Below are 23,043 nucleotides of genomic sequence, written 5' to 3' on the forward strand. Positions count from 1 at the left end.
AGTGGCTTCTTTTCTTTTTGTTCCACTAAAAGTTGTTTACAAGACAGATGCTGCTGCAGAGAAGCAGACGTCTGACTCTAACTTCCTGACTCCTAGTTTTCAGAGGCGTGCACTCACCTGGTCCAGGACGTGGAAGAGGCTGTCGTAGACGTCGCTCTGCGTGTACACGGCGACGCTGTACTCGTCCTCGTCCACGCCGCTGAAGTCCTTCAGGAAGAGGTGCTTGAGGGCCATCGTGTTCTCCTCCTTGTAGGAAACCACCAGCTGGTTGTTGAGGCCGAACAGGACGAGCTGCCAGGAAGAAGGAGAGCCGCAGGTTTACTGTAAATGTTTGCTGCAGGCGTGGAGGCTCACGTATTTCTGGTACTGCTGGAGTCATACTTCCTGGAATATTTTTAAATTTAAGTGTTTTTTTGTTTAATCAATTTTTTTAGTCAGTGTACAATTTTGCCAGTTATGTAATATTAAAAATGATGTGACATAAGAGAAATGAAGCTTCAAAACTGGACTAAAGATAATTTCTCTGAAATGTTGTCAGATAATTGCTGGAAATAAACCAACAAGAGCAACACTGTGAGGAAAAGACTTTTTACATTTATATTTTTGCTATTTTTAACTGTATGTTTGTGTGTAAACGTCTGTTATTTTACAGCTTTTCCATTTTAAATGACAGAAAATATCTATTAAAAAAAAAGTAAGAATTTAAATCATGTTAACTCTAAAAACAAACACACATAAATTCCACATTAATTTTTTTTTTTTTTATTGCTATTTTCGCAAATGGAAATTTGTTCTTTTACGACATGTGACTGTTATTTTACCGATTTACCCTGATTTGTTGAATTACAAATAATATCTAGCAAAGTAAAAAAAAAAGGTATTAATTTACATAACAACTGTTAAAAAAATAAAATAAAATGTAAATTATATCCGTATCAAAAATCAGTGTTTTTACAAATATTAATTTAGCAGTAAAACTATACAGTTTGAATGTACTTAAATCTGCTATTAAATTAAATTAAATTAAATTAAATTAAATTAAATTAAATTAAAATTTGCAGCTATTTTCAGAGTTTTTGAAAACCACAATATTTCAGAAATTTTTTTAAACATATATTTTTTAGGCACCATTGCTGCCAGATTTTCATTTTTGTCTTTTACAGATTTGATTTTATTCTTTTACAGACCAGATTGCCTCGTTTCAGTCCGTCTACTTACAAAAATAATCTGAGAAGAGGACAAAATGACGCTAAATCCCTTTTAGTTACGCTGTATTTGATTGTGTGGAGATTTAAACTCATTGGCATCTTATATTATTGTTTTTTTTTATTATTATGCTATTCTACTTTAAATATTCAAACATCTAGTAAATATTTCTAAAACTGTCTATTTTATGATGTCATGTGTAGCACTTAATTTCACTTTTTTATTTTTCAGGTGCAATATTTCACTTTCATGAACAACATTGTCAACTTTTCATTTTCATTTTCATCTCGTTTATCAGACAACACTTTAAACAAAATAAACATTTTGTTTATGACCTCAGATCAGTCGCCAGCGTTTCCTCACGCTGTTCTGTTGCTGATTGTTTCTCAGTAATGGATCCTACTTGTTAGGGTCTGAGCACCCAAAGACCTTATTGGAACTGCTCAGGTTTATTATTATTATTCGTTATTATTATAACGCGTTTTTGAGGTACACAACGTACTCACACACGCACCAAATTTGACACACACATCAGACCTGGCAAAAAATGTTATAATTAGGGGGAAATACACACCTCAATAGCAAAACGGCTCAACAGCGCCACCTACAAAATTATAAAAAATAGGCCCCTGAACACACTTTCACGTACAGCCATGAAATTCGGCACACACACGTAACAACTCGAGACGCACAAACAAGCCTCAAGAACACATTCCCGAAACGCTACAGGAAGTCGGCCATTTTGACAAAAATGTCAGCTTACCGCCCAGGAAAGAGCCACAGAGGTAAGTCGTACACATTTCAAATTTGGCCAGCACAAACTACACAACGTGGTGAATAAAAGTTATCAAAACGCTCAGCAAAAGGGTGACGGTGGGGAAATGGCGGCCCATGCAATTTCGATCAATGGCCATTTTCGCGGTGTTTCCGGCATTCCCGTTGGAAGGCCGTTTTACCTACAACTACAAGATTCGGTGGACACGTGCAGCAGGTCAGGACACACAAAGAAGTTAATTGGCGCCAAGCCCTCAATCCAACAGGAACTCCGCCATTTTGAAAAAATCGCGGTCAAAATTTTGTGATTTTGGCTCATTGTTGGCCATTTTCAAAATCTATCTCCTCCTAGGTGGAAGGTCGTACACACTTGACACTCGGCCAGCACAAACTACAGGACGTGGTGGTTAAAAGTTATTAAAACGCTCCGCAGAAGTCTAAATGGTGGCCCGTACAATTTCGCCAAAACGCCGTAACAGACCATAACATGGGACGTGCTGTGTAACTGGCCTGTGCGTGAACTTTACATGCGTCCTCCGAGTCTCAGCAAGACGACGTTTCCGCCACGGCCTACATTCACGCCACCACGGCTCACCACTGAACAGGATGTGGCTCGTAGCTAGGCAGCACGTGCAGCGATCTGTCCCAAACTCAACGACGTGCGTGAAGGCCGACAAGCACACGGCGAGGACCCGTCCATCGCCGCCTGCAGCTTTAATGTTTTATTGCTTTGGTATTTTCACGCTCTGCATTTCTTGTTTTGTTTTTACTGAGCAACATCTGGCACAAGAATCACCTCTGGGATTAATAAAGCTTCATCTTATCTGGTGTGCAAGTCGCTGCTGCAACACTTGACCTCAGAGGATCAATAAAGCGTTCATCCTCTGAGCAGAACCCTAAAAGTTGAATTAGTCAGAATGTGTTTGCACATTTCAGATGCACTTGGCCCCTGACGGATCCCGTTTCCAGGAAGCCTCCTCCTCCTCCTCCGGGTGCTTCTTCTTTCCTAATCTTGCAGTAAACCCAGAGCACATACTTGTGTGGTGATCATGATGATTTTCAGGATCTGGACTCCCATCTTCCAGGGGATGTGCCGCCGGGCCCGGTACTTCTCACACGGGCTCATGAAGTAGTACCTGAGGTCGTCTCTCAGGTTCTGCTCTTTGATGACGTCCTGAGTCATTACAGAGCTGCAGGGAAAACAAAAAACAGAGTCGTTTTTTTTTTTTTTGTATTTTTGTCTGAGAAGCAGCTGCTCAGGGAGGAAAAGCAGAAGTGAAAGAAGGCGTCAGAGTGGCGGCTTCATGGCTGCTGCTGCTGCTCAGAGCACCTTGCTGCTCAGGAACTCGGCGTTCTGGACACACTGGCTGCATTCAGCTGCTGGGTTCAAGTCCAAGGTTAGTCCACCCAGTCACACAGTGTTCACACACACACACACACTCTGTCAGGGCTTCAGCTCCACACAGCTGGAAACACACATCTGGGCGAAAACCTCCAAATGAGCTTCAATGTAAAAAAACTAACAAACAACTATTAATGTCATATTAAGTGAACATTCAGCTGCTAACCGCCAGATGTTTCACTTTAAGTCTGTTTATGTCTCATCGTTCTGAGTTGTTGAAGAGAATTAGTTCCCACCTGATCGAGCTGCTCCTCTCCAGATATCGAACCAATAATTCCATGATTGATTATTTCCACGTGAGCTGAGCCTCCAGCTGATCGGGAGCTCGCGTCGCGGCTGACAAGACTCCCTTCAGGTTGTCCGTGTGAACGCGCAGCCTCCCGTCGGCCAATCAGGGCACGAGCGGCGGGCGGCGCGCAGGTGTCCAATCAGCGGAGCGCGGCCCAACCCGGAGGACGGGGAAAGTCTTAAAGCGCTGTGGGTGACCGCAGCTCAGACAGAAAGGCTCTAGCGCCCCCTGTCTGCACGGAAAACTGACTGCAAGCCAAAAGGATTTATAATGATGATTATATTTAGATTTTTTATATATATTATTAAAATCTGAGATGCAGATTTTTTGCGATTATTTCTTATTGCTCAAATTATTACTTGGATTTCTATTCCCAATAATACTAATATTTAGCTTTAAAGGTTTGGTGTTCAATTTTGATAATTTTATTATTATTTTTTTTAATAATGTTTTATTGCCAAAAATGTCTTTCTTATTATTATTATTACTCTTAATATTATCAGCTTTTAATTATTTTGTAATTATTTTTGATTATTTTATTTTTTTATTACATATATTAGAATTTGCCATCATAATGCTGTATTCATTTCTTTATTATTATTGGTATTATGTTCAATTCTAAAGACTGATTTTTTTCTAATTTAATAAAAATATTTTTGTCTTTATATCATAAATATTATTATTGCATTTTTTATTAGCTTTTAAAACTTTGGTGTGCAATTTTGATAATTTTACCATGTATTGTTTTTTTGTTGTTTTTTTAAATCAAAAATTTCTTTTTATAGCTACTATTATTAATATCAGGTTTTTATTGTTTTTTTATTTGTAATTATTTTGATTATTTACATTTTTTATCACATATATTAGAATTTATCATCATGCTGTATTTATCTTATTGACATTGTTCAATTCTAATTACTGATTTTTTTAATCTATTCAAAATACTTTAACAAAATTATGTCTATATATCATAATGATTGCATTTTTTATTATTAGCTTTTAAATGTTTGTTGTTCAATTTTATTTATTTTATTATCTAGTCATTTTAAAAATGTATTAAATACATTATTTTTTATTTGTGTTTTTATTATTTTAACTTATTTGTTACTCAGAACACTTGAAACTAAGCTCTTCAATAGATTTGGCAGAATTTTTGAGAATTTACTGTGTTTTTGAAGTCCAAACACATCTCACCTGGTAAACCATGTCAGGGTTCAGTACATCCAGAAACACAAGTGAAAACTTAAATAATGACAATGAGTTATGTGGACATGCTTCAGGTTGTCAAACAGGCACTTATTAGACACACGAGCTGTTCTGAAGATATGCAATAATCACGAATGATGTCTGAAGAACTTCAGCACACACACAGACATTTATCTTCAAAATTTATTTTATATCATAAAAACAACTTCCTTAGCATTACCCCATACAAAAAAGGGACAAATTTATTAAAAATTGAACAAATGATAGATTCATTAATGCATCAAATGAAAAAGGGTTTCATTAAAAAGCAGTTTTGTACCTTCAGAGTTCACATTATCAGTGCAGCAGTGTGGAAATTATATCCCAGACATAAGACTTGATTTATAAACATGAGCTGCAGTGTTTATGTATTAGTTCAGTCAATAACTTGAATAATGAACTCAAATTCAAACTGTAAAACACATGAGGACAGTGAGAAGGAGCTGATTATTGGTTTCTGGAAAGTCTAACTCCAACATTTAAGTTATTTTCTCTTCGCTCTCCATCAGCTCCTGAGGTAAACATCTGTCTCTTTAGCAGCTAAATGCAGCGACAGGATCAGCAGCTCGTCACCGACCCTGTGAAAAAAGCAATAAGAGCCTGATGCAGCATTAACACCTACAAAGCTGCAGGTCTAAAACACAAACCAGTGAGCGGAAAGACGGTTTAGTGCAGATTTAATTCTTCTAATCAATTCAAGCTGCTGGAAAAGACGTGTAATAATTTGTGCTTTTGTCAAAAAGTATTCTTCTGACTCAATATCCCTTTACGATGTTAATTTTTATTGATTTATGACTTTAATTAATGATTCTTTTGTGCAGACTGGTTTAAAAACGTATGAAATTCACACGTATTGCACTGTAGTGCTTCATACACGCAGATCGCCATAAAAAAATACGAGGAGGGTTTACCGACATTCAGCAAAACCGGCGTCAGTATCAGTTTTTCCAGCCCTCTGTGTAGAGTTAACAGCCACAAAAATATCCGAACAGTGCATAAATATCACATTCTCCCTTGTAAATTACAAAATACTAGTTTGTATTCAAAATTTAAAGTCGAAACTTGTGATCCCAGGTTTTACTCGGCCTTCCATGATCGATATGGTAAAACCAGGAAGCCACTAAAACCCTCCCAAACAGCAGTAAAGTCCGTAAACAGCGCTGCCTCTCACTTGTACGTTCTCCCTGATAACAGTTTTATTCCGGCTGCTGCGTCGTCGACGAAACATTTTGCGCTTTGTAGCTCCGGCACCAAAAATTCATCCTGACAAAGAACAAATTTCACTCAAACAAGACCAGCTTCAGTCGACCACGCAGCAGCAGGACGGCCGCTCTGGTGGTTCCTCAGTGATCCACGTCTGTAAACCAGTCCGTCAGCTGTGTTCGCTCCACTTTGGCACCACAGTCCACCGGAAACACTGCCGGCGTCAGTCTTTCCGCTTCGTCTACTCCACCGCCGGAGACGTCTCCTGAACAGAAATGCCGACGGTTTCAACGTGCGTCAGCGAGACGGGCTCTTGAGCCGAAACCTCCGGGTCCTGCAGTGGTTTACATCAGAAACACATCACAGAAAATAATCACATACTTCAATAAGAAACATTATATGACATTCACAAACCAAAGGGACTATGAAGAAACAAAACACTGATTTATGACATTAAACATTAAACACGCTGCTGCTGCTTGTATTTAGTTTAGTTTGTTGGACTTTTTAAATATTCGCTGCAACAAGTTCTTCAAATCTGCAATAAAACGAATTAAGATGCAACTTAAATTAATTAGAAAACTGAATTTGCTCATATGCGGAATAAAGGAGAATGATTAGCATTACAAATAACAAGATTAAATCCTGGCTGTACGTCCCTACGCTGTTACTTATGGTGTGAATTTACAAAAAAAAGTTTGATCAAATACAACTTGACCTGCCTGCAATAAATATGAAGGCTGAGACCCTACAGTACTGTTAATTATGGAGAACCATTTAGAACTAGTTTGGACCCGACAAAAAAACCTAATAAATCTAATTTCCCTGGATCCCCCATGAGCAAGTTTTATTTTATTTTTTTTCCATTTATGCCATGATATGCAAGTTAAACCCACTATATTATAAATGATGTTTTTTTATGAGACAAACGTCTGGTATGGTTGCAACACAAATATAAAAATGCATCTGAAGCCAAAACAATACATGAGCTCACAAACACAAGACAGCTATGATGAAAACACAAAAGACAAAATCACAGAAAAAATCCTGAAATGATTTATGATCCAGATAAGATGAATTACTTATTTACCAATTTACGTCGCATGTGAATTTTCCCCGTCCCATTAACACAACGCTGCAGCATTGAAACACAACAATTCAGAGAATTAGGCACAATTAAGAAGCACTTGTGTACGTCCACTTTGCTTTAGCTGCATGCAGGCATTGTGAAACCCTCACCTGAACATCGGGTCGTGAAGGCCGCCTCTCTGCTGGCTCAGGTCTCTGCTCCGCGCCGTCTCTGCTGGGTTCATCTGGAGAAAGTTTCCCTTTCGGCGTTTCATTCTTCGGTTGAGCTGAATCCGGTTTGGTTTGAGCTGCGGCGTCGCCACCACTCGCTCCTTCCAGCTCCTCCGGTGTCTCCTGCTGGTTTTCTGAATCTGATCCAGCTGAGAGATTCTGCTCCGATGCGGGACTTTCGTCGCGCCTCGCTGCGTCTGTTTCGTCCTCGCTGTACAGAGGGTTGGCTGATCTTAGCGTCTCCACAACCACTCGGGGCGGCTCTTTCCTGGGCCTGTTGGGTCGCCTCTGATGCACGTTGTTCCTGTGTAACCTGGCATCGTTGGCTCGGTGTTGTGGTGCGTGTTGAGGTGCTGGTGGACGTTGTGGTGCAGGTGCATGTTGCGGTTGAGGTGCAGGTGCAGGTGCTGGTGCTGGTGCTGGTGCCGGTGCTGGTGCTGGTGCGTCCCCTCCCGCCAGCTCATCACGGTCCTCGATCCTCGGGTAACGTGGCTGCCGTTGCTCCAGCTCTGGAGGAGGTGGATCCCTTCGCGGGCGGCGCAGAGGAGCCATGATGCCGTACTGGAAGGCGGCCTGCACGCTTCCATACATGAACACCTGCAGAAGAGCACAAACCAGTGCAGTGACGCATCGTCCGGCTTTAATTCACTTCCACGAGTGATGATTGATCGAGAATCTTTACCAGAATGGCGAGCACGATGGTGAGGAGGACCGGGATCTGCAGGGTCACCGGGAGGTCTTTCAGGAGCGCTCGGAGAAACTCGCTGATTCCCTGACCGATGTGCTTCAGCGGCTCTGTGATGAAGGTGGTGATGGTGACTGCGATCGCCTGAGCAGAAAGAGACGTTCAGATTTCATCTCTTTACCAACCTGGGATCAAGACATTGCTGCCCTGTGGGTCTGAGGTCACTTTAATGTTCCTTAAACTTACTGTTCCACATTATTATATTTTTCAATCCTTTTTTGTATATTTTCTTATACTGTTTAATAGTTGTGCTCATTCTGAGAACCAAACTGTTCCACGAGTTCACCACAAACTGATAAAAATCAAATCATCATGGCTTTTAAAATTTAAAATTTCTTCTTCATTCACATTGTCCAATGTTGCTCCTGAACAGTTGTTGTTTGTTATCAGGGACTAAGTTGCTGCTGGTCCTAAAAATTAAGTGTTTGCTTTGGAAAATAATATATTAGCGTGCTCATTAATTCCAGTGTTATCATTATAGCTTCATTCGTGATGTGTTTATTGGATGTAATGTAGTATTACATGTGTGACCTTCTGCACAGTAAACAGTCAGCAGTTTAATTGGAAATAAAGGATGTATCTTGTCCTTTGTCGTAATGACAAAACTTTATATGAGGCTTCCGACTAAGTTTGAGTTCCAGTACCATACCTCGACATTTTAAAAAAGTGTTGAAAGTGAAACGGTTCTGGTTCTGAAAGAGGCTTTTAATAGATAGGAAGGTATCACCGGAGCAGCGGCCTACCTTGGTTGGAGGCACCAGCAGAATGGGGTTGACCATGAGGACTTCATAATATCTCTTACACGGGTCATCTTGAAGCGTCCAGGTGCTTCGGTACCACTCTGCAGATAAACAGAGAAAGATCTTCAGCAGAAGTAATCAATGAAACAGACTCACTACACTTTAAATGCTCCTTGGAAGCAAGGTTTTATATTTTGGCTGCATACCTTGAGACTGGTTTAAAAAAAAAGAAAAAAGAAAGGACAGACATTTAATGAATACGTTGTTGGCGGCTGTCACGAGGACGTGGCTATCAGAGGAGAGCCCGACTTTGAACGAATGGATGGACATCATGATGGATATTTATAAAATGGAGAAAATAACAGACTTTGTCAACCATAACCTGGAACAATTTGGGTTATCGACGCAACGCTCCTTAAACCAGATTTCACTTTTTGCTTTCTAACCAGCGATAATATTGATATAGTAGATATAATAGATTGTTATTATTATTATAATGACTTGTCTTTTGTCCTTTGTTTCCAACAAAAAGTTAATAAAAATTATGAAAAAAACAGACTTAATCCAGAAAAAATCTGCACGCTTGGTATCACTGTCTGTCAACTTGTCATTATAAAGTAAATATTAATCGCACAAACAAAGGATTTGGATTAATTCCTTGTAAGCTTTGATATTATCGTGGGCTTAATTTTACATCCATCCAGGTGTCATAATCTTGAGACTAAATCTTGTTTTTATTTGATTTTCTATAACCAACTCTGAGCATCAGTATTATGGGATGTCTCACAGTGTGAACAGTCAGACTGCAGCAGTTTAATGTCTATGACACAGAGTCATAGAAACAATCATTGGTACCCTGGATGAGTTTTTAGTTTCTGATCATTCACCAGAGAAAACTTTAAAAAGTGCATTCTGGGTAAACTTTCAAGGCTCATGCTTGATGATGGTGGTTGGTCAGAACAAGTTCTAGACAACGGAAGGATAATTTTTTACCAACATTTGACACCAGGATCATCTAATAGACAGGATTTATCTTCACGTCTAAATAATTTTAAGAGCTCAAATGTGTGTTTAAATGTGTCTCCTGTACCTATGTAGGGCTCAACAATGATGGAAAAATAACCTGAATTAAACAACACAAATCTTTAACAAATCCTTTTGTACTTTGAGGGCCGATAACTTTGGATATATTCATAGCATGAACATAAAATTTGCATGGCTTTTTTGAAAGTTATTTGTACAAAGCTTTCAGATTGGAGGCTATAGTCCGGAGGCTATTTACCGGACTCATACCCTGATATGAGGCGTGTGTTCATGCTGGTTGGTGGTCTACCTGTCAGACTGTCAGTCCAGTCCACTTTCTTCACTCCGGTGCATTTAGCATTGAAACTGTCCATCTTCACTATATTGTTTTGGTGCTCAGCAAAAGCAATCTGGAAAAAAAAAAAAAGAAATAAGAAGAAATTAAAACATTTAATTCTACCAACAACACAAAACCAAAGATCAAAAGAGCTCCTCTTCACCTTGTACAGATAGAACCAGTTCCAGACGATGCTGACGAAGAAGCAGACAAAAAACAGTCTGATGAACTGCTTGGGCCAGGAGACCTTCGACAACAGCTGGCTGCAGACGATGGCCACGATGATCAGAACGCCCAGCCCGATCTGGAGAGAGCAACGGTTACGCAAACCACCGACACACAACGTACAGAACGGAACATCCGTCAGCTGGATTATAAGTGTTATTGTAAAAAGCTACACTGAGTTAAAAATTAGAAAACGCTATATGTCTGTTTTAGTCGCTGAACAAACTAGCATGTCACACAGCAAAAGACAAAAGATCTGGGTGCAGACTCGTCGACCTCCAACGTAAGCACTACTGCCTTTGGTTTACTCAGGAGCCTCACAAACCAACCTGATACACACAAAAAACAGATATGACTACAAACAGTGAGTCGTTTTTCCCTCCATAGCTCATGACTAAAGTATCTAAAGACTTCAGATTGATGATTGAGGTTACCTTTAACACCGTATCAAGCTCCACGCCAAAGGTGTCTTCGAAACGCCACTTCCAGGCCTCGTAGTCGTGCGGTTTAAGGTCCACCAGTATCTGACTGAGGGCGTTGTCCAGAGCTCCTGTTCTCCACCTGTCTTCACCCTCCAGGAGCGTCTGGATCTCCGTCATGGCCTGTCTGGACAGTCTGATTTTGGCATCATAGAAGACGTCTGAGTAGTCAGTGGGCTGTGGAGAAATGAGGATGACCACATTTATGAAGACGGAATGAAATCTGTGACAGCAACAGCAACATGTTTCCTAAATTCTGTCGGAACTGAACTCATGAAACATGAAGTGAGCGCCTACCAAACCAACTCTTTGTATTTCCTTCAGGAGTCTGCTCAGGAACCTCTTGAACACCGGATTGCATGAAGGCTGCTGTGCAATCTGCTTGATCGTCTTCTTCTGGTCTTCGATCTGAAAGAAAACAGAGCACTGAATGAATTCCCACATCCCAGCTGGGGATTCAGAATCTTTCTGAAAGACAGGCAGCAGGGCTGAGGCTTGTTTTCAAGAAAACGTGAAACAGAGCTGAACTTCATTCAAACAAATGTCATATTGTGCCCCTTCTCAGCAAATTAATTAAAGTCTCTCGTGTCCCAGAACCCCACAAATATGGTTAATTTCACCATGACTGTATAACTCCTGGTTTTATTTCTGCTCTAAACGGGCTGTTTCAGTGTCTGTAGCTTAAAATGCAGTAACTGTTTCATACTTATTCTGCTGTTTGACACCAGAAAGAGATGTATTGGGAATTCTGCTGTATTAAAACACTGTATATGTGAGCACAGAGAGCAGGAGAGAAGCTAGCAGATGTACACAGCAGCTGAGTTTAGGTTGACCTAAAGTAGAGCAGGCAACATGAACCCACACAGTAACCCACCTGGTCCTTGTTTACTGGTTTAAATTAAAGCTTCCACAGAGCTCTGACATGTGGGCATACAATCAAAGCTAACGTTAGCCACACTAAAATGGTATTAAATTCCTCAGATGCTGGCAGTGCATGAAGACTCTTGTGTTCACTCTTACATCCAACAGCAGAACATTTGGTAAGTTTTGAGTATTCAAGTCAATGTTGACAATCTTTGCACACATTTTAAGTTCTTTTGGACAAGTTTGGAGTTGTTTTTAACAAATTTTCAATTATTTTGAACTAATTGTAAAGTCATTTTGGGCACATTTAAACAACTTTTTGTCATTTTGGACAATTTTTGAAACATTTTGGACAGATTTTATGTCATGTTAGACAAGTTTTGATTATTTTGGACAGCTTTTGAGCCACTTTGGACAAATTGTGAGCCATTTTTAACACATTTAATTCATTTCGGACTAGTTTTGAGTCCTTCTGGACAATTTCTCAAGGCATTTTGGCCAAATGTATGTGCATGAAGACTCTTGTGTTCACTCTTGCAGCCACTACAGAACATTTGAAAGTTAGATGGGAGGCTGCTGCTCATGCTGATTGGTTCACCTGGAAGGTGAGGGGGCGGGGCGTTTGAGCTACATGACTGTGTGTGGTGATACACAGCAGCTGTAAATCTGGGAGGCTAACTAGTTGTGGGAGGTTTTAAGGAATATCAGATGTAAACAGTCCACAAAAACATCCAGTTAGAATGTATTTTACCACATGAGACCTTTAATTTGCTGAAAAAGGAGCGCAATGTGGAAGCAGCCACCAACCAGTTTCTGTAGATCCGCTACTTGCGTGTTGCAGGCGTTGAGTTCAGCCTCCCCCTGAATGTATTCTCTTCTTTTGGTGGCCACGTTACTGTAGCTGGTTTCCTGCTGGACAAGCACACACATATTTATAGTGAGCATGCCACCGCATCGTAACAGACCAGCTTCAGGTGATCCAGGGCATCACATCAAATACACAGCCGGAAACACTCAACCTCGGCGGGCTTCCGCATCTTTTGGGTCCCTGGGTCGTAGTTCAGCATATCGTACGGGTCCAGCCACTCGTCGTCCATCTGCTGACCCGCAGCAGACAACAACAGGCTGCATACCAGGACGATGAGGAGCATCCTGGCCGGTGAGGAGAGGGCTTTCCCGGACAACCGCCCTCTGTCAGCCCGCTTTGATCCAAACAGGACTTCCAGAAAGGCGGACGGACAGCTGCAGCTAGCTACGATAGCTGACTCTAAAACTATAGCTACTAAAGCTAACAAATACTCTGACTCGTTTAAACTGCCTTAAATCCCGAAAAATAAAGAATTGAAACTAAACTACACAGTTCAGCGTTGCGAATCCAACCAGACAGTTAACGAGCTAAGTACCACTTTACGGCACAAACACAGTCGCAATTTACGTCCAGCGCAAAGTCTCACGGGAATGTAGTTTTTCGGCAACTTTCCCCCCAAAATGCGTTTTTACCCAAAAAAGAACAGTTATTTGGTTTCTACTAAATCAAAGCTACACATTTAAATAACATGCAAACCAATATGTGGTATCTGTAAAGAAGCAGATGCATATTATTTGTTTAAAGTTTTGTTTTGTTTAAGGTGCCGTATTTGTTTCTCAAATGTAAAATATCAGGTTACAAATCAGGTCTGGAAAAAAAAAGAAGTGAATTTTATTTTCTTTACTCTGTGCTGTGAGTCTGTGAAAAGTTTTGATTTTTTTTCAAAACTTTTTTTGTCTTAATTTTGGGTTGATATGGAATTTTGTTGTCTCACTGATATGCTCTGATTTTTAAATTGATGTATTTTTAATGTTGTTTTGTGAATGGGCCCCAGGAAGACCAGCCACCACCTTGTGCAAGCTAATGGGGATCTGAATAAAGTGAAGCTCTTGAGAAATGAAGGTCATCCTATCTGAGAACATCCAGTAAAACTGAGTTTTCCCGGCAGTGATTCATAGCTGCTGAATGCATGTCGAAAAGTTCAAACAACAGAGATCGATAAGGCGACTGTAAACCTGAAGATTAGGCTGGTTTAAATTTACAGCCAATGATTAAAGGTCACCGTCACTCCCGGTTAGTTGTTGCACATCTGTCTGCTTTTGAGCATATACATGATCATCATTTTCCTACAGCAGGATCGAGATGACACAGTACAGTTTCAGTGCTAAAGCTTTAAGGTGTGTTGACTTTATTACACATCTGGACTCTTATTTTTTTTTTTTTTTATGTTATCAGTCAATATATTATTATGTTTTTACTATAAAAATCAGCATCAGCCTCAAAAGTCCAACATTAGTCAGGCTCCACTGTAAATAAGTAATAAATAGCAACAAAATAATGCTTCAACAATTAACTTCAACAAAACATTTTATTGAAAAGATGTGTATTTAATATTTACAAAAAATTTAAGGAACATATTTATTGATATTGAACTTGATTAACTGCAATTTGCAGTTTGGCTGTTGAGTGAAATCACTCCGTTCAAGGCAAAAACAATCTACACCTTGAGAAAGATGTACACAAAACACCCTGCAGAGTGTCTGAAGTCTCCAGGGCTTACAGGAACTTCTGCCACAGTTGCTAATAATGTCCATTTTTTCCACGACACAGGAGCCCAAACTGAGGCTCTCCAAGCTCCATAAGTTCTCACCTGCAGCTTGAGGCCACACAGTTAAATACAGACATAAAGGCAGGACTGTCAAAGGGTTACTGGTTTATTTTCCTTTCCGCCCTTTACCGCCCTTGGCTCCTCCTTTGCCACCCTTAGCGTGTCTTCCTTTTCCTTTGCCGCCTTTAGCGTGCTGCTCTTTCCTCTGCATTCCCCGCATGTCTTTCTTCATGCGACCGTCCACCACTTTGAAGACTCCCTTCACTCCGGGAGGCCGTCTCACCTTCTTGCCGGCTCCCTTTTTGGTAACAACGTACGTTACTTCTCTCTTTTCCTTCCCCAAACCAGCTTTCTTGTAGATGCTGACGAAACAAGAAAAGCACAAATAACATTATTGACATTTTATTATGACTAAAAATTAGCCAAACTTTCGGTCTGCCGGAGTGAAAACGCACCTCTTGAGCTGAGCCATCTTCTCCCTCTCGGAGATGTCCACCGTGTTGACAACAGCCTCCGCTTTCTTCTTGGCCTGCTCCATCTTCTTCAGCATCTAGAAAAGAGACAGAAACTTAAGAATTACCAACCAGACACACGTCGACTGATGAGTTCCTTCAGCGACCAGTCTTTACAGCAGGTCATCTTACCCTCCTCTTCTTCCTGGCTTTGGCCTCAGCGACACGTTTGATGGGTCGGGCATCGATCTCTCTCCATTTCTGTTTGTACTCCTCCACCATGTCCTTGGTGACCGGCACCGGCTTCTTCCGGTGCTTGCGTTCGTCGTTGAGGAACCACTCCGGTACCTCCCACGGCTCGTCAGAGTTGGCAAACCTGCAGAAGCGCACGGTCAGTTTTCGGTACACGTACATGAAGCGTGTAATTAACTCGGAGCAACAGTTTGGCTCAAGCTGTGTTTCAATAGCGCTCAGAGCAATACGTTTTATTTTGCTTTCTCAGTTAAAGCAGTGAAAAAGTGAAATTCCATCCCAACAAATAATAAAGATTCAGGAAGCTTTGCAGTGTTTAAAACCAGCCTCAATAATTACCTTTTATTTACTGATTTTATCTATTGTCTCACACTGATGAATTGTAAAGTTTTCTGTTGCTTTATGAAGTGGATTTATTGCTCTCTGGTTGTTTTCTTTTTCTGTCGCTGCCCAGAAACAACAGATGCAAATAAGCTACAGGCTAACTCTGGTGCTATTACTTCTAATTGAGCACTGTCTTTGCAGAAATAAACAAACTATCCAGCTTTGTTGAGCATTTTTTTTGTCTTTTTTAGTGATTTACTGCCAATTAAAGGTACAGAATATCATCATTAATCATTGCCCTTCTGGCGTTGCAGCGCATAGCGATACTAGAACGGTATCCTGCCATTAAAAACTATGCAATCTCCCATTTTATGAGTATTGGAAGCTAAACATCAAAGTGTTTAAATAGAAACTGGGAGCGTGTTTCAGTATACATACAATGTAGGACGCCTGAAAAATATTTAGTACGTCCAATGCAGTACGCTAAAAAGGATGTCCTCTTGCAACCGGTTGGATTTTGCAGTACACAGGCCTGCGTACTTTTCTGGCCTTTCTGACCAACACTCCTCTGCACAGTTGCGTCACATGTTGTCTTGCACAAGACGGTAAACAAGCTTCAGCTGCTGAGAGAGCACGCACAGATGACGGCTCATTTAGCACAGCAGACCGCAACAGGAAGACGAGGAAGGTGCAAAATTATGATAAACTAATCTGTCCGAATGGTATGATGCTGCATGAAACACTAAGAATTTTGTAAAGGCAGCTGTAACATACTGAAAGTAATACCACACAGTGTGGGATTTGGGATTCAGCCTGTATATCCCATTATTTGCAGGGCAGCGAGTGTTTGCTTCCTTTTGACTCCCCTTTTTCTTCTCTCATGAGCAAACTGCAGCTGTTATGGGGTCAAAACTGGAGCAAGGTCGCACAAATAACTTATCTCGCCAACCGCCCACGGATTCTTCGCAAAGATGATGCACAAAGCAAAATACGGGTCTGTTTCGATTGCAGACGACACAAAGCTCGTCTGCACATTTTCAAACAGAAATCGAGGGAGTCAGTGCATCTCAGCAGCTGACAGACATGCCGACTTGTTTAAAAAAAGAGCCGTCAAAGCATGACGCTTCTGCAAAAATTACTCTGTGCCGTCAAATACACACAAGTTTGCTTTAATTTGTGACGTGGCAACATAGGAGCAATGACAACGGTTTAATTTGGCTTTTTCGCTAAGTGACTGACACACATCTCTGTGTTTCGTAAACGCAGCATTCACACTGTTAGCTTTGCAAGGTGCTAAAAATCAACATCCCAACAACACAAGCTACAACGATCGACTGAATACCTGCAGAAAGTGGGTGAATAAAGTTCTGCTGCAAGGATGTAACCTTTGAAATAAGCAGCGCTGCGACACGTGGCGGTGGAGAGACGCGTAAAGAGCTTAATACAGAGTTCCTCCAGCTCTGGTTGGATCTTAAATGTATGAACCCGCTGTGGTACAATAACTCACTCCTGTTGTTCTATGGCTTCTAACGTCCTCCACTGATGCACATAAACACTGTCACAATAATTATCATTTAATTTAAATAGCAACACCACAATCTTGAAGTTCTATGTACTGTAATATATGGTTTCATTACTTTCCTGGGTTTTTGCTGTGACTTCAGTTTCAGTATTGATATATTTAGTTACTACTCTATTACTTTATTCTCATGTTATTGTAATTTTTTTTCAGAGCAATACATGGCTCCAGAGTTTTCTTCAGGTTTAATAAAGTTCCATCTTATCTTAACACTATGTCTATTAACTCTAAGTAAGCTTTGTGAGACTACATGAACCCTGGACAAATGCTGGACCTGTACACACAGATAAACACACCTGTGGAAGGAGCTGTCCACCAGGTCTCTTGCCCTCTTCTTGGACGTAGCGATCTGACAGCCCAGAGCCAAACCTTCTGCGTCCAGGATCCTCGCTTTCTTACCTGAAGAACACACAACCGACAACAACAGGAGTTAAACACAGCATGAGGCCCGATAACTTTTACCGGATACCTTTTCTGGGACGCACAGAAAAAAGTTTTTAAATAAAGTTGTTGTACCAGCGTCTTAATTTGGGTTTTTCGAAAAAGAAAAAAAAAGCTGTAGATTGTAGTTGAGAGGAGAGTTGGGTTGTAAAAGCAGCTTGACTGCCTCAAGAAAAGGTGAAAAACAAATGTACAGTTTTTCAGAAAGATCATGAGCAACTTATTGGGAGATGCTATGCTAATGCTCGATCACCATAGTAACTGATGCTCAATCACCATGGTAACTGATGCTACACAGCTGCTCAGAGTTTAGGATTCAGATTGGTTGTAAGAAGTCTCAGTGATCCCAGTGAACGAGGCCGTGCAGTTACAGCAGGACAACTGCAGGCATCAGGCTGCCACAGGAACCTTCATGCATTCAGCTGGTGATGCAGAAAATGCAGAAATATGTTTTTTTTATTTTTCGAAAACTGATCCGCCTATTGGTATTTACTATTACTACTTACTACTGGTATTTTATACTCCACAGAGGAGGTGGGTGAGAGGAGGATGTTAGCAAAGCTCACATCCATCATGGACAACCCCTCTTACCCGCTGCCATGAGACTGTGGGGGCTTTAAGTAGCTCCTGAGGCAGCAGACTCAGACATCCTCTCTGCAGGAAAGAGCGCCACCGCAGGTCATTCCTACCAACTGCAGCACGACTTTACAGCATCAGCATCACTGGCTGATGTTGACCACATGGACAAAATTGACACTTCATGGTCACAAATTCACTTTTGCACAATCTATTTTTCTTTTTCAGTGTAAATATTGTTATTACTAATTATTATTCTTTCCTTGTACTTTCTTTCAATATATTTGGATGCTGCTGTGGCATATAAATTCAATAATAATTTAATCTATTCTATTTATCAGAGAACAGAAATTTCTTTGATTTTTCCAAAAACTAAAGTGATTTCAACATGTCCCTCATTAAGAGACAGTGTCAGACCTAACTGTGCTTGTTCTGTCATGTTTAACTATATCTAGCTTAACTATTCAGAGCTCTAATGTGCAGCTGCATCAAGAGTCACGAAGTGGGAAAAATAAAATATTGTCTTAAACGATTTACAATTTTCTACCACTTTCCTCTCCTGCATCATGTGTTGGTTTTCACAGTAATGAATGTTTATATTCTTCAGTTTCCTAATATGACAACCTGTTATTCTGTGCAGAAGAAGAGTCGAATAAGGCGCCAAACACAAAGAAACCTGGATATTTTGAGCTTGTTTCACAGCGCAGCCTGCAGTCAGCTGCCTGAAACGCAAATGCTTCTCATACTCACTGGTGCTTTCGACAGGAACCACCTGGAAGTCGTCATCGTCGGCGTCTCCAGACGTCCCAGCAGCCCCGCTGGCATGCTTCATCCTGGTAATCTCCCTGGAAATAGGAACAGCGACTGATGTATTTGTGGCCTTAAGTAGTGGTTTATAATTAAAAAGGTTTGCCACAGAAGCTTGCATTAGATTTTTTCCCCAGTGAGTTATAATATCTTGGACCAAAAACACCACAGAGACCGTAGGTAAAAGAGATTTACTTTTCATCATCACTGCTGTCGTCTGAGTCGCTGTCGCTCTCCTCCACGGCTTCCTGCGAAGGTCCCGGCTTTTCCTCCTCCGGCGGAGCAGCTTGTGCCTCCTCTTCTACTTCCTCCTCAGTTTTCCTCTTTTTACCTTTTCCTAAAAGAAGGTATTATTTCGTCAGTTTCTTTCATATTGTGTATTTTTTCAATAAATTGCAGGGAAACATGAGCGTGTGAATAAAAGAAGGACAAACAGCGAAGAAGGTCACCTGACTGTTTGCTCTGGAGCCACTCGGTCTGCCTGAGCTCGCTCTCTGCATCGTCTTCCAGGTCGATCTCAGAGAAGATGCCCTGCGGAGCAAAAGGATGCAGAAATATCAGCACATGAGCAGCTGTGGGTCCAGAGGCTGATCAGTAACGACGTGGAGGAAGAAGCAGGCAGATGAAGAACAGAATCAGTAAATCCAGACAGAAAGCAGGAAATGTGTTGATGCACCTTTGTAGAGTTTAAAGAGAGAGAGAGCTTAATTGTTTGTTATTAGGGATTAAAAACTAAATTATGTGAAATATTTAGGCTGAATTCTGGGTATTTTTTATGTTTTCAGAGTTGGGAATTTCTGTATTTTCATCCCTTATAAAAAATATCTGTTTAAAAGGTTCAGCATCTTCAGGAATAAAACTCACGCAGCCATTAAATTTGGTGAAAACACAGACAGAAGAGTTTTCAGCAGGTCTAAATGATGGAATGGCACCAGCAGAGCCCAAATCTTTAATCATTGGTACTTAAAAATAGAATGAAATGCAAAAAATACCAATCAAGAGTGGTTGTGTGGCTCCAGAAAGCTCCTCTAAGTGTATAAATATATGGCTGGATCCACATTTCTACTAAAAATACAGTTTTTTGTGGACACTTCACCAACTGTTGAGGCTCTAATATCAGTAGAATTTAACGTGGGACAAGTATGACAAGATAAGGTTCCAGTTTTGACTATTTTGACCAAACGTTGATGTGGAATCACTTGTAGGAAACAAAACCTGATGGTCACAGGGCTCTACATGTTGTCATCATATGTGCAAAGTTACAAGCTGCTTCCACGTGGTCTTCACATGAACACAGGAACTTTCTGGGGCCTCAGCATCGCCCTCATTCAAACAATTTCTTCCATTTTCAAGAGCCAATAGTTAAAGATTTGGCCTCTGAGTCTTCTTATGAAACATGTGAAGCCTCGTCTTGCCAAACATCAGAGTCTACTGATGCTAGAGGCCAAATATGAGACTGTAGACTGTATTTTAGTAGAAAATATGGACACATTCATATATATATACACTTACAGGAGCTTTCAGTGTCACCAGTACCACCCTAATTAAAACATTTGGGACAATTTCAAGTCGTTTTGGACAAGATTTATCTAATTTCAGACAAATTTGTCCCGTCTTCGACAGGTTTCATGTCAAAATTGCAAAAAACTGGAACACTGTCTTGTCATACGTGTCACATGTTAATTTCTACTGATGCTAGAGGCCACAATACCATGCTGGTTTAAAAAAAATGTGCTTCTTGTTTTCATTTTTCTTTTTGCAAGGGCCAATAATAGAAATTTGGACTCAATCTTTTGGATCTGCTGGAAACTGGAAACCAAATGTCACGGCTGTGGGAGTTTCATTTCTGGAGATATTGAGCTCTTAAAACGGCTTTGACGACATAAAACATATTAAATTCTCAAAATTCAGCCGAAGTATTGTCACAGAACTTTGTTTTGGGTTCCGAATCACAAATGTGGACAGAATCTGAGGCGGTGGAGCAACAATCGCTGACTGGATTGACATGGAAGGATCCCTGTGGCGTCGTATTTTGTTAATGTGACCTAAACAGGGACAACCTTCTGCATCATGGGATTACATGCAGACCAACCTTGCTGAACCACAGGTTGGTCTCTCGCTCCATTTTCTCGTCCTTTCCCTCCAGCTCCACCAGCAAACCGCTCTCCTGCCCTCCGTCGTCCTCGTCTTCGTCTGTGAATTTCACTCTGGAGAAAACGGAACAAAAACGTTATTTCCAAAGGAGCAGAGATTCGAAACACTGAGCTGTTTCATGCAGCATTTTACTTTTAAGTTTAAGGTTTTATCTTAGAGCTTCTACTGGTCCAGCATTGCAGTGTTGATGCTAAATTACAACTTAATTGCTAATTGCAGACCTTTGCATTTGTTTTAAAAGCAGAAACTTACTTCTTCTTCGGTGCTTTCTTTTCCAGCGCTTTCTGTCTCTGTTCCACTTCTTCCAAATCGTCGTCGTCTAAATCCGAAGCCAGCGACATTTCATCCGCCTCATCGTCCTCATCGTCCTCTTCGTCAGAGAGGTGAAGGTAGTCCTCTCCCTCCACCAGAGAGTCCGCTGCCTGCATGTCGCCCTTCGAAATATCAGTCAGCGCCTGATGGACCAACGGAAAACACAAGAGGAACGTTGAGTAAAAGGTTCAGCTGCTTCTCTGGAAATCACGTCGACTTTCAGGATCAATTCAGAAATTTGCTTAAACCCGTTCACAGCAACAACAAAAAAAAAAAGCAGTTCACCAAGCCGCACTGATGTTAGAGGCCTCAAAAGACTATGTTAACAGGAAATATGGATGCACCAACATATATGTGCACATACAGGAACTCTCATTGTCCCCAACACCAGCGTGAAAATTTTGCCCTTTTTTGAATTTGCAAGGGCCGCGGCAATGTCAGTGGTTTCAACGATGTGGCCGATCGGTGTGCATCTGAGAACCGCGGTGGTGAGAAGGAGCGTGTCGATTTCACCTTTTGCTTCTTGACGGTCATGAGCGAGAACAGGGAGGCGTCGTCGGTGCTCGCTATGGAGACGCCCGGCAGGTCCATCTTCAGCTCCACCCTCTCCCTCTGCTTCCTCCGCTCCTTCAGCAGCTTCTTCTTCTTCCTGAAGGAGCGCGACAGTCGGAAAAAACTCAGCAACAATTTCATGCAGTTGCGCTGAAATCGCATCGATCGAGACTAGCTGACAGGTTGTAAGAGGTGAATTTAAAAAAACGGCAAAGTGCTGCTGAATCAGTGAGCAAACACAACACTTTCAGATCCGCTGCGACTGATCAGAAACTACAATCAAACATAAACATGCAGTAAAAGTGAGGAAATATGTAATTATTTTAGGAAATCAACAGAAAATATAACTCGAAAAAGGAACAAATATTCAGAAACTGGCTGGAAAAAAAGGTAATTTTGTGTTTGTCGTACCGTTTGAGCTCCGCCACCTCCTCAGCTTTCAGCTCTGCCATTTTTTTCTCCATTTCTGCCTCCTCATCATCCTCCTCCTCCTCATCATCATCATCTCCCTCCTCCTCTTTCTTCTTCTTGCCTGGTTTTTCCTCAGAATCACTCTCTTCTTCATCAGAGCTTAAACTGAAAACAAGGCAAAGGGGATTTTATAAATCTGCCGTGAGACAGTTGAACAAAGTCGTAACAACATTTCAGTGGGTTTTTTTTGTAAAGCGGGAGGTTACCTGATGCTCTGGTCGAGCTGTTTGGCCTCATCCTTCAGTTTCTTAGTCAGGTATCTCCTCAGCTTGGACCTCCAGCTCAGCAGCAACCTGAAGATGTGATGATAGAAGAGAGAACAGACACACGTGTGAGTCACTAATACTCGTCTGTATCATCTCCAGACAACGGCAGCACTGACAAGCCAAGTTTCGGTATCTTCTCACACCAGCTAACGAATCTAATGTGTATGAAAATGACAGCAGCCATTCAAACATTGTACGTGAGAGATCTTACCGGAGTTCTTTGCGGCCGAGGACTTTGATGTCACGACAACACTCTTTTATTTCTTTAGAGGTGGCCGGGTGAGACTCCAGGTCTGGATTGTCGAAGGTGATCTGAAGGAGACGGAGTGAGAACAGCGTGACGGGAAGAATTTGCCTCAGTTGTCTCTTTTCTCAGTGACATCAGTCAGG

The 23,043-nt window shown here is 41.1% G+C and overlaps 3 protein-coding genes across 6 annotated transcripts in view; all 3 read right to left on the reverse strand.

Moving 5' to 3' along the window:
* mcoln2 (mucolipin TRP cation channel 2) overlaps positions 1 to 3,744 on the reverse strand; it is a 24,275-nt gene extending 20,531 nt beyond the window's left edge. For both annotated transcript variants that reach the window (XM_008293694.1, XM_008293693.1), the window contains exons 1-3: positions 3,619 to 3,744; positions 3,017 to 3,170; positions 118 to 291 (exon numbers count right to left, since the gene is read on the reverse strand). In XM_008293694.1, the coding sequence (XP_008291916.1) occupies positions 118 to 291; positions 3,017 to 3,170; positions 3,619 to 3,662 (372 nt within the window). In that variant the 5' untranslated portion in view covers positions 3,663 to 3,744. The remainder of the gene's footprint in view (positions 1 to 117; positions 292 to 3,016; positions 3,171 to 3,618) is intronic.
* Positions 3,745 to 5,042: 1,298 nt separating this feature from the next.
* Positions 5,043 to 13,216, reverse strand: clcc1 (chloride channel CLIC-like 1). Of its 3 annotated transcripts, none has more exons than XM_008293697.1 (11): positions 12,851 to 13,216; positions 12,639 to 12,740; positions 11,265 to 11,375; positions 10,923 to 11,144; positions 10,427 to 10,567; positions 10,237 to 10,336; positions 8,907 to 9,004; positions 8,101 to 8,247; positions 7,359 to 8,015; positions 7,210 to 7,254; positions 5,043 to 6,453 (listed from the first exon to the last, which is right to left on the reverse strand). In XM_008293697.1, exons 1-11 carry the CDS (start codon positions 12,980 to 12,982, stop codon positions 6,361 to 6,363), a joined length of 1,848 nt encoding a protein of 615 aa, XP_008291919.1. In that variant the 5' UTR covers positions 12,983 to 13,216; the 3' UTR covers positions 5,043 to 6,360. The 3 variants fall into 3 exon arrangements, with proteins under 3 accessions (XP_008291919.1, XP_008291917.1, XP_008291920.1); XM_008293695.1 differs by having other exon boundaries at positions 12,639 to 12,743; XM_008293698.1 differs by lacking the exon at positions 7,210 to 7,254 and having other exon boundaries at positions 12,639 to 12,743.
* Positions 13,217 to 14,208: 992 nt separating this feature from the next.
* Positions 14,209 to 23,043, reverse strand: part of ftsj3 (FtsJ RNA 2'-O-methyltransferase 3) — a 15,280-nt gene continuing 6,445 nt past the window's right edge. The window contains exons 9-21 of the mRNA XM_008293699.1: positions 22,865 to 22,965; positions 22,594 to 22,680; positions 22,328 to 22,492; positions 21,878 to 22,013; positions 21,305 to 21,507; positions 20,991 to 21,105; positions 19,348 to 19,429; positions 19,094 to 19,235; positions 18,842 to 18,936; positions 17,371 to 17,473; positions 15,112 to 15,295; positions 14,923 to 15,017; positions 14,209 to 14,829 (exon numbers count right to left, since the gene is read on the reverse strand). Of these exons, the coding sequence (XP_008291921.1) occupies positions 14,574 to 14,829; positions 14,923 to 15,017; positions 15,112 to 15,295; positions 17,371 to 17,473; positions 18,842 to 18,936; positions 19,094 to 19,235; positions 19,348 to 19,429; positions 20,991 to 21,105; positions 21,305 to 21,507; positions 21,878 to 22,013; positions 22,328 to 22,492; positions 22,594 to 22,680; positions 22,865 to 22,965 (1,764 nt within the window). The 3' untranslated portion in view covers positions 14,209 to 14,573. The remainder of the gene's footprint in view (positions 14,830 to 14,922; positions 15,018 to 15,111; positions 15,296 to 17,370; positions 17,474 to 18,841; positions 18,937 to 19,093; positions 19,236 to 19,347; positions 19,430 to 20,990; positions 21,106 to 21,304; positions 21,508 to 21,877; positions 22,014 to 22,327; positions 22,493 to 22,593; positions 22,681 to 22,864; positions 22,966 to 23,043) is intronic.

Source organism: Stegastes partitus, unplaced genomic scaffold, assembly GCF_000690725.1.
Source record: "Stegastes partitus isolate 25-593 unplaced genomic scaffold, Stegastes_partitus-1.0.2 Scaffold904, whole genome shotgun sequence".
Taxonomy (NCBI): Eukaryota; Metazoa; Chordata; class Actinopteri; family Pomacentridae; genus Stegastes; species Stegastes partitus.